At 50.9% G+C, this 10,220-nt stretch overlaps 1 protein-coding gene across 1 annotated transcript; it reads right to left on the reverse strand.

Annotated features, from left to right (window-relative positions):
- Nucleotides 1-686: 686 nt before the first annotated feature.
- Nucleotides 687-5,634, reverse strand: foxi2 (forkhead box I2). Its single transcript, XM_043701032.1, has 2 exons — nt 5,044-5,634; nt 687-1,885 (listed from the first exon to the last, which is right to left on the reverse strand). Exons 1-2 carry the CDS (start codon nt 5,609-5,611, stop codon nt 1,323-1,325), a joined length of 1,131 nt encoding a protein of 376 aa, XP_043556967.1. The 5' UTR covers nt 5,612-5,634; the 3' UTR covers nt 687-1,322.
- Nucleotides 5,635-10,220: the final 4,586 nt, after the last annotated feature.

Raw genomic sequence — 10,220 nt, forward strand, 5'->3', positions numbered from 1 at the left:
TGGAGAGAGCAAGGGAGGGCGTAGGATTGGAAAGAGTGCAAAGAAGATTTCCCAGGATGTTGCCAAGACTAGTAGGCATGAGCTTATAGGGAGAGTTTGCCCAGGATAGGACTTTATTTCTTGGATGGTCAAAGAATGAGGGTGACCTTATAAAATCATGAGGAACATAGATAGAATGAGGGCATGCAATCTTTTTCCCCCCAGGGATGCAAATTGAAAATTAGAAGGAATAGATTGATATTTGGATTAGATTACTTACAGTGTGGAAACAGGCCCTTCGGCCCAACAAGTCCACACCAACCCTCTGAAGTGCAGCCCACCCAGACCCATTCCCCTTCACTAACAATATGGGCAATTTTTTTTAGCATGGCCAATTCACCTGACCTGCACATTTTTTGGATAGTGGGAGGAAACCGGAGCACCCAGAGGAAACCCACACAGACCCGGGGAGAATGTGCAAACTCCACACAGACAGTCGCCTGAGGCAGGAATTGAACCCGGGTCTCTGGCGCTGTGAAGCAATAGTGCTAACCACTGTGCCACCCATTTATGGTGAGATTTAAGAGGGACTTGAGGGGCAACTTCTTCACGCAGAGAATGGTGCAAATATAGAATGGGCTGCCAGAGAAAGGCAGGTACAATAGCAACATTTAAAACAGCATTTGGATAGGTACAATGATGGGAAGGGTTGAGAGGGATATGGTCAAACGTGGCAATTGGAACTAGCTGAATAGGCCCCATGGTCAGCATGGACCAGTTTGTGGCATTGGGCCTGTTCCCATGTGAGAAGGGGATTGAAGATTGGAGATGGGGAGGAGTGAGATTGAAGGAGGAGAGAGATTGAAAATGAAAGGGGTGAGAATGAGGGACACTAAGAGAGATTGAAGGAAAAATGCCAAAGAAAGTTAAGAGAGTGAGATTGAAAATGGAAAGGGGACTAAAGGTGGAGAGGGATTGAAGATGAGAAGAGGGTTTGAGAATGGGAGAGGGATTGAGAATCGGAGAGAGATTGAGGATGGGGAGATGGGGGTTGAAGATGGGGAGATGGATTGAAGATGGGGAGGGGTTTGAGGATCGCAAGAGGAATTGAAGATGGGGAGATGGGGATTGAAGATGGGGAGATGGATTGAACATGGGGAGGGGTTTGAGGATGGTGAGAGGAGTTGGGGAAGGGGGGATGGGAATTGAAGATGGCGAGGGATTGAAGATGGGGAATACGGGATTAAGGACGGATTAAAGGTTGAAGATGAGGGAATATGACGCCGAGGTGGCGACTTGAAATCTTCACTTTCTGGAGAGTCTACTGCTCATGTATTCATTCTTCAGACCTCCGTTCCCTCCCGGGGATAAATCAAACTGTTGACACTGAAGGTGTTGTAGAAATGGCTGTTGAATTGGGTTGTCTGACCGCCGGAGAAAGTGTTGTGATAGCCCGCGCGGTTGAAGTGAAAGGAGTCCGTCACCTCGCTGGCTTCCTGCGAGGATAAGCTGCTGTTGGACGAGTAGGAACCGAGTGCAGAGACATTCCTTTGGAAGAAGTCATTGGCCAGGCCCATGGACACTTGCCTAGTGATGGGGCCACTGCCCACGGCGGCCATGCTGTTGAAGAAACTGTTCAGACAAGGGCTGGACGAGGGCGTGGAAAGTTTCGGGTCGTCGATGGAGCCCCGCGAGTGCTCCGGCTCCGGCGAGGCAGCTTCCAGCAAGAGCGGCGGGCTCTCGGTTAGCTTCAAGGCGGGAGTCCCTGCATTGTCCTGGGGCTTGCCATTGAGGGAACCCCCGAGGCCAGAGTTGGAGTCGGTTCTCCGCTTTCTCTTCCGGCGAAAGTTACCATTGTCAAACATCTTCTCGCAGTTAGGGTCCAGGGTCCAGTAATTCCCTTTCCCTGTTGGTGGATATATGTTAAAAAAAAAACCACAGGTAACTCCACATCCATCAACAGATTTTAGCAATAAACCTGAGTTAGATTAGATACAAGTTCACACAGCAACAGGAAACATTTTGGGGGAATGGGGGTTTCTTTACGAACTGTCACGATATATTGAAAATGAAACATTGTGAAGATAGCTGAAACAGTCCATGAAGTTTGCTGAGCACTATACCAGCCAGTTACACTTTCATTGCAAAGATCGAACCTCCAATAGAGTCTCAAAGCACCGAAAGAGCCCTGAGTAAAACAAAGAACTGCTTGAGACCCCAAACAGAAATTCCTGGGGAATCTTTATTGGAAGAAAGCAGCGTTTGGAGTCTGGTGACCCTTCAAGAGAACAGAAAGAGCCCATTTTGAACATTCACGTCAGCCCGCTTCCCACATCCAGTAGGTTACTTTTTTAAAAGGTACTTATTTTTCGAACATTGTCCTATCTCCCTTCTGAACGTTAATACAGAGGGTGTTTTCAGTAGCCTGCCCAGCATTCTCTCATGAAGCTCTTGTGCGTTTGTGTTAAATTAAACAACAGTTTTACTTTACCTCGGGGGTTTAACACAGGCGGATATTAAAAATGGGCAAGGAGTATTTTCAAGAGAGACAACTCTCCCCCAGTGACAAGTCGCCAAACCAAATCATTGCTGGGCCAAAATTCGCGAGTTTTTGCAAATGCTTCGGTGTTAATATTTACCCAGCTGGGTGTGGGGTTTGGCACGGACTAAGTTAACACTGGAACGTATTGTGATCCATCAGGACCAATTTGGGTTGCAAATCGGTTTGGAAATTGTACCCATAGCAGATCACAGCAGAAATGCATTCAGAGTTCAGATATATCTAGTTAAAAATCACACAACACAACCATCTGATGAAGGAGCAGCGCTCTAAAAGCTACTGCTTCCAATTAAACCTATTGGACTATAACCTGGTGTTGCGTGATTTTTAACTTTGCATACTCCAGTCCAAGCTGGAAATGTGTTGCTGGAAAAGCGCAGCAGGTCAGGCAGCATCCAGGGAACAGGAGAATCGACGTTTCGGGCATAAGCCCTTCTTTCCTGAAGAAGGGCTTATGCCCGAAACGTCGATTCTCCTGTTCCCTGGATGCTGCCTGACCTGCTGCGCTTTTCCAGCAACACATTTCCAGCTCTGATCTCCAGCATCTGCAGACCTCACTTTCTCCTCATACTCCAGTCCAACACCGGTATCTCCAGATATATCTATATATCTAAGGCAACAGGACTGGGGCAGTCATGAGGGGAGGAATGGGCTCCTACTCCACTTCTGCCAAAAGTGTAACAGCAAGCCAGGCAGCATCAGGAGGTGGACAGGTCCTCATGCTGCCTGGCTTGCTGTGTTCTTCCAGCCTCCTGCCTGTCCTCTTTGGATTCCAGCATTTGCAGGGTCTTTTTTTGTCTCTAAAAAAAGTATAGCACAACCCACTTGTCCCACTTTCCAGCACTTAGCCCCATAGCATTTTAGACCATCGAGTTTGCATGACCAAAGATACAGCACAGCAGGTCAGGCAGCATCCAGGGAACAGGAGATTCGACGTTTCGGGCACAGGCCCTTCTTCAGGAATTTTTTTCGACGTTTCAGGCCTGTGCCCGAAACGTCGAATCTCCTGTTCCCTGGATGCTGCCTGACCTGCTGTGCTGTTCCAGCAATAAAGTTTCAACTTTGATCTCCAGCATCTGCAGACCTCACTTTCTCCTCCCTGACCAAAGATACACCATAACTTACACTAGTCCCACTTTCTCGCACTGGACCCACAGACTTGAAGGTTATAACATTTCACGTGCTCATCCAAGTACTTGTTAAAGGTTGTGAGTTTGTTCCCCCCCACCCCCACCCCACTACCTTCCCAAGGCAGTACATTCCAGACCCCGAACCCCTCTGGGTAAAAAAAAGCTCCTCTTCAAATCTCCTGTAAACTGCCTGCCTTTCACCTTCAAGTTCTGCCCGCATGTTATTGACTGTCCCTCTGAGGGGAGGGGGACCAGCTGCTCCCTGTCCACTCTGTCCGTGCCCGTCAGGACCTTAGAGACAGGTGTCACCACCACCCCCACCCCCGCCAACCTTCACTGCTCCAAAGAAAACAACTCTGAGCTGATCCAATCGCCTGCCTTTACTTTCAAAAAGCCGAACCCGAGACGATGGGTCCAATGGCCTCTTTCTCCTCGAGCAGGAGTACAGGCAGAAAGTGCTGGATATACCCGAGAGAGAGAGAGAGAGGCTGCCGAGCTTCTCCAGCGGCATCTGCCTTTATTTCAGATCCCCGGCGTTTCACAGGGGGAAGGAGGGAGAGAGAGAGAGGGAAGAAGGGAAGGAGAGAGGGATGGAGGGAAGAAGGAATGGGGACAGAGGGAGGGAGGGACAGACGGAGGGGAGAGGATAGGTGGACAGGGGGAAGGAGAGAGGGAAGGAGGGAGGGATGAAGGATGGACAGGAGGAGGGAGGGAGAGAGGGAACGAGTCATAGAGGTGTACAGCATGGAAACAGACCCTTCGGTCCAACCCGTCCATGCCGACCAGATAGCCCAACCCAATCTCGTCCCACCTGCCAGCACCCGGCCCATAGCCCTCCAAACCCTTCCTATTCATATACCCATCCAAATGCGAGAGGGAAGGAGGTTGGGAGGGAGGGAGGGACAGAGAGAGGGGAGAGGGTAGGAGAGACAGAGGGAGGGAGAGAATGAAGGCGAGGGGGAAGGAGCGGGGGAGGGGGGGGGGCAGAGGGAGAGACAGAGGAACTGGCTCACCTGGATCGTCCTCGTCCCTCGGCACCTTCTTGAAGCAGTCGTTGAGGGAGAGGTTGTGTCGGATGGAGTTTTGCCAGCCTGCCTTACTCTTCTTGTAGAACGGGAAGTTCTCGGCCACGTACTGGTAGATCTGGCTGAGGGTGAGCTTCTTGTCCGGGGCGTTTTGGATGGCCATGGCGATCAGGGCCGAGTAGGAGTAAGGAGGCCGGACCAGCTTGAGCAGCTCCTCCTGGCTGGCGAGGGAAAGCCAGCCCAGCTCCGCGGCTCCGGGCGGCCCCGAGGAGGGTGCCGCGGGCACGGCGGGGGGGGGGGGGGCGGGGGGGGGGGGGGGGCAGAGGGAGAGACAGAGGAACTGGCTCACCTGGATCGTCCTCGTCCCTCGGCACCTTCTTGAAGCAGTCGTTGAGGGAGAGGTTGTGTCGGATGGAGTTTTGCCAGCCTGCCTTACTCTTCTTGTAGAACGGGAAGTTCTCGGCCACGTACTGGTAGATCTGGCTGAGGGTGAGCTTCTTGTCCGGGGCGTTTTGGATGGCCATGGCGATCAGGGCCGAGTAGGAGTAAGGAGGCCGGACCAGCTTGAGCAGCTCCTCCTGGCTGGCGAGGGAAAGCCAGCCCAGCTCCGCGGCTCCGGGCGGCCCCGAGGAGGGTGCCGCGGGCACGAACTGCGGAGGGGCCGGGAACGGCGAGGGGCTCTGACTGTGCAGGTACGGAGACGGTGATCCCCCGGCCGCCGCCCCGTTCAGCCACAGGTAAGGGCTGGCAGTGCCCGGGTAGTCCGCCAGCGGGTAGCCCGCCTGGTGCTGGTGCTGGTGGTACATGTTGAAGTTCTCACAGTAGACTGCCATGTCGGAGAGGTGAGGCGCAGCTGCGTTGGCACAGAGCGGCGTGGAGTTACATCGCTGGGAATCCTGAAAACCAACAGAGTTCATAATCCCAGCCCCGGCAGGGGTGGAGGGGGGGGGGTGGGGGGTGGGGGAGGGAGGGGAGATGTGGAGGGCGCGGGGGGGGGGGGGGGGGGGGGGGGGGGGGGGGGGGGGAGGGGGGGGGGGGGGAGATGTGGAGGGGAAGGAGAGAGGGAGGGGAGAAGTGGAGGTAGAGACAGAGGAGACCGTTTCACAAGTTGCTTCGAGGACAGGTGCGAAGAGAAATGCCAGAGCCGCTTTATTTATATACCTTATGTGGATTTCAGCAGCGCCTGGGGCCAGAGGGTGTTGTGTAGACGACAGGACTCGCTCCCTCTCTCTCACACACGCACCACACCCCACCCTCCCGAACAAGGCTGAGTGCCGAAAGAAGGGGAGGTGTTGTGTGTGTGTGTGTGAGAGAGAGAGAGGAAACAATGACAGCTCACCAATCAGGCGCTCGGAAAACCCTCTCCCCTGATTCTCTGCCTACAACCTGTTGCAAAATCTTTTTAGTGATCCCTCAAAACAAAACACTGTGCCTTTTCAAAACATTCATTTCCCCCCGGCTAGATATTTTTCTAACAAAATTGGTGCAGCTCTCTTGAAGAGCTTCATTTTTGTCTTGCACTTTTTGTGCGTGTGTGGGGGTTTTTTTTTGGCTAAAAGACAACAGCTTATTCACCACTCGGCAACTCGCTCACTTCAAACTGGACAGGAAACCCGCTGGAGGTTTTATCCAGGGTCCTAGGTATTAGAGACTTCAGTTAGCGTGAAAGATTGGAGGACAGAGAGAGGAGACAGACTGGGGAGAGGTGGCGGGGGGGGGGAGGGGTTGGGGGGAGAAAGTTTCAAAATCAGGACGGACCTGGACAGAGTAGACCGGGGAGATCCCACAGGTTAAAAAAAAGGAGAACGAATTCTGAAGAAGATTCATAACCATCGGGGTTAACTGTTCGTAAAACAGAAACTGCCGGAAAAAAAAATATTCAGGAGGTCTGGTAGCACCTGTGCAGAGAAAGCAGAGTTTAGGTTTCGGGTCCCTTTTTCAGTAAAAAAGAGTGTGTTGCGGGAAAAACACAGGCAGCATCCCAGGAGCAGGACAGTCCACATCTCGACCATTAGCCCTTCATCAGGAACCTCACTCATCATCCAGCTTCAGCCGGAAACTCTCCTGCTCCTCGGATGCTGCCTGACCTGCTGTGCTTTTCCAGCGCCACTCTCTTGGACTCTGATCTCCAGCATCTGCAGTCCTCACTTTCTCCTTCTTCAGAGCAAAATAAAAACCCTGCGGATGCTGGAAATCAGAAACAAGAACAGAAATTGCTGGCAAAACTCAGCAGACCTGGCAGCATCTGTGGAGAGAAAGCAAAATTAACTCTTCAGTTCTGTTCAGACCTGCTGAACTTTTCCAGCAAAATTGTTTTCTGATTCTGCATTTCTTTGATTTGATTTGATTTTTGTTTTGTGTAACTCTGTTTCTGACTCTGCAGTTGCGGCTCCTGAGTTTTTCTAGCACTCTCTGTCTGATTCAGATTTCCGGCATCCGCAATATTTTGCCTTTCCATGAGAATGAAACGGGTAAGGGTTTCTGTAAATAAACTGTGACGGAAGCAGATTCAAGTGAGTTAAAAATCACACAACACCAGATTATAGTCCAACAGGTTTATTTCGGAGCGCTGCTCCTTCGCCAGGTGGTTGTGGAGTATAAGATCATAATACACAGAATGTATGGCAATGAATGAGTTTGCCAAAGATTCTGTGCATTACTCAGAGGGAAATGGGTCTGGGTGGGTTACTCTTCGGAGGGTCGGTGTGGACTTGTTGGGCCGAAGGGCCTGTTTCCGCACTGGAGGGAATCCAATCTAATCTAAACAGTGCCCTACGATCTTTTCTCTACAACTACCTAATGCAGGAGCGTCGCTCCGAAAGCCAGTGCCTCCGATTAAACCTGTTGGACTATAACCTGGTGTTGTGTGATTTTTAACTTTGTCCACCCCAGTCCAACACTGGCTTCTCCACATGAAATTCAACTGAGGGGTGGTACGTGTATGGAATGAGCTGCCAGAGGATATGGTGGAGGCTGGTACAATTGCAACATTTAAGAGGCATCTGGATGGGTATATGAATAGGGAGGGTTTGGAGGGATATGGGCCGGTTGCTGGTAGGTGGGACGAGATTGGGGTGGGATATCTGGTCGGCATGGACGGACTGGACCGATGCTGGACATCTCTATGACTCTAGAGGGTATGATGATTATTTGCACAGAAATGTGTAGAAAAGGCGGGAGGTTAACACAAAATCAAAAAGAAAAGCTCAGAGAACCAGTGCAGACACGATCGGCCGAATCTTTGAAGAACGGCAAAGCTCTCTTGGTTAAGAGCGAGTTCAGAACTGCAGCCACAAGGGAAGCTCACCATTGCAGGAAAACATCACCCCTTTAGACAGTGAGGTCGGCATTGCTGGGAAATACAGAAATCGCCGCCAATGGGGCCAGTCCCAGAAGCAGTCGATGTGTTCCCAGAGGGAATACTCAGGGAATTCTTTGTTCCCGAGTCTTGCAGGTCCCGTGGGCGAATTCCGACTCTCCCGATAGTGAAGCCAGTTTTTAAAAAGCCAACAGCCGATTTAAACCCAATTCGATTGGAAGCTGCAGAAACGACAAACTGTGCCCCGTGGCAATATTATTCACACCGTACAACAGCACGGGTAGACGTGGGAGTGGGAGAGTGGGATTACAGCGATGTGAGCACATATCGATGTGCTGTTTAAACAGGCCGGGATCATCCCAGGCTAACCAACAATTCCAATTCTCAATTCCAATTTTGGTAAAAGTTCCCAGTACAGACCCTTCCTATCGGAAGGATGCTGTAAAACTTGAAAGGGTTCAGAAAAGATCCACAAGGATGTTGTCAGGGTTGGAGAATTTGAGCTATAGGGAGAGGCTGAACAAGCTGGGGCTGTTTTCCCTGGAGTGTCAGAGGCTGAGGGGTGACCTTATAGAGGTTTATAAAATCATGAGGGGCATAGATAGAATAAATAGACAAAGTCTTTTCCCTGGGGTGGGAGAGTCCAGAACTAGAGGGCACAGGTTTAGGGTGAGAGGGGAAAGATATAAAAGAGACCTAAGGGGCAACTTTTTCACTCAGAGGATGGTACATATATGGAATGAGCTGCCAGAGGATGTGGTGGAGGTTGGTACAATATTTAAAACGCGTCTGGATGGGTATATGAATAGGAAGGGTTTGGAGGGATATGGGCCGGTGGGACTAGATTGGGTTGGGATATCTGGTCGGCATGGACGGGTTGGACGGAAGGGTCTGTTTCATGCTATATATCACTTTGACTCTATGACTCTATCTTGTCGCACTCTCCAGCCCCATCTGCGGAGTCCTGGGCTTGTCTCTGACTTTCTCTCTCTCCAGATACTGCCAGACCTGCTGAGCTTCTCCACGAATTTCTGGATTTTTCTTGCTTCAGATCGCCAGCATCGACAGTTCTTTGTTTTAGTATAATTCGATTTCTATTCTTTTAATATCCAAATCGATTCTATTTAGACTATGTCTGAAAACGAGACTCAGTCCTGTTTGGTAGAGAGGGAAGATTAACCACGAGGGGCTCTCTTTCTCAACCTGCCCCCTCTCCTAAAATGCGGTGACCCTCAGATTAAACCATCGTCAGTCATCTCTCTCTCTGATGAAGGACTATTATGAGAGAGTATGGAGGGAGGGGGGCGGACAGAGTGGGCAGAAAGTGGAAAGTTCAATCAAAAGAGGTTCAGAGGGGGATTTGAGGACAAAAAACACCCTTTGCACCCAGAGGGTGGGGGTGGGGGGTTCTGGAATGCCCCGCATAAAGGGGTAGTTGAAGTGGGAAACCTCACAACCTTTAACAAGTCCATGGTGGAGCACTTGACGTGTCATGACTTCAGCTGTACAGGTTCAAGTACGGAAGAGTGGGACTAGTGTGGGTTGAGTATATTTTATTGAGATAGTTACCAGCTGCAGGACTTCTTTTGTACTGAGTGAGCGTCTGATTCCTTGATTCCATCAGTCTTAATGATCTGGAAGGACTCGGTGTTGTGTACCAGGGCTATTGGCTGTGCTATACTATAGGAGAAAGTGAGGCCTGCAGATGCTGGAGATCAGAGCTGAAAACGTGTTGCTGGAAAAGCTCAGCAGGTCAGGCAGCATCCAAGGAACAGGAGAATCGATGTTTCGGGCAAGAGCCCTTCATCAGGAATCAGGATGAAAGGCTTTTGTCCGAAAAGTCGATTTTCCTGCTCCTCGGATGCTGCCTGACCTGCTGTGTTGTTGCTGGAAAAGCGCAGCAGGTCAGGCAGCATCCAGGGAACAGGAGAATCGATGTTTCGGGCAAGAGCCCTTCATCAGGAATCAGGATGCTTTTGTCCGAAAAGTCGATTTTCCTGCTCCTCGGATGCTGCCTGACCTGCCGTGTTTTTCCAGCACCACACTCTCGACGCTGACCTCCAGCGTCTGCAGTCCTCACTTTCTCCCTGCGTTATGTTATAGCTTATCCCTGATGAAGGGCTTATGCCCGAAACCTCGATTCTCCTGCTCCTCGGATGCTGCCTGACCTGCTGTGCTTTTCCAGCACCACACTTCTTGACTCTATG

The sequence above is a fragment of the Chiloscyllium plagiosum genome, chromosome 1 (genome assembly GCF_004010195.1).
Source record: "Chiloscyllium plagiosum isolate BGI_BamShark_2017 chromosome 1, ASM401019v2, whole genome shotgun sequence".
Classification (NCBI taxonomy): domain Eukaryota; kingdom Metazoa; phylum Chordata; class Chondrichthyes; order Orectolobiformes; family Hemiscylliidae; genus Chiloscyllium; species Chiloscyllium plagiosum.

Excerpts from the sequence above, each read along its gene's own strand:
- foxi2 (XM_043701032.1), bottom strand. The coding sequence starts at position 5,611 with ATGAACTCTGTTGGTTTTCAGGATTCCCAGCGATGTAACTCCACGCCG. Across the intron at positions 1,886-5,043 it reads GAGGGACGAGGACGATCCAG|GGAAAGGGAATTACTGGACC; the intron begins GTGAGCCAGTTC and ends ATCCACCAACAG.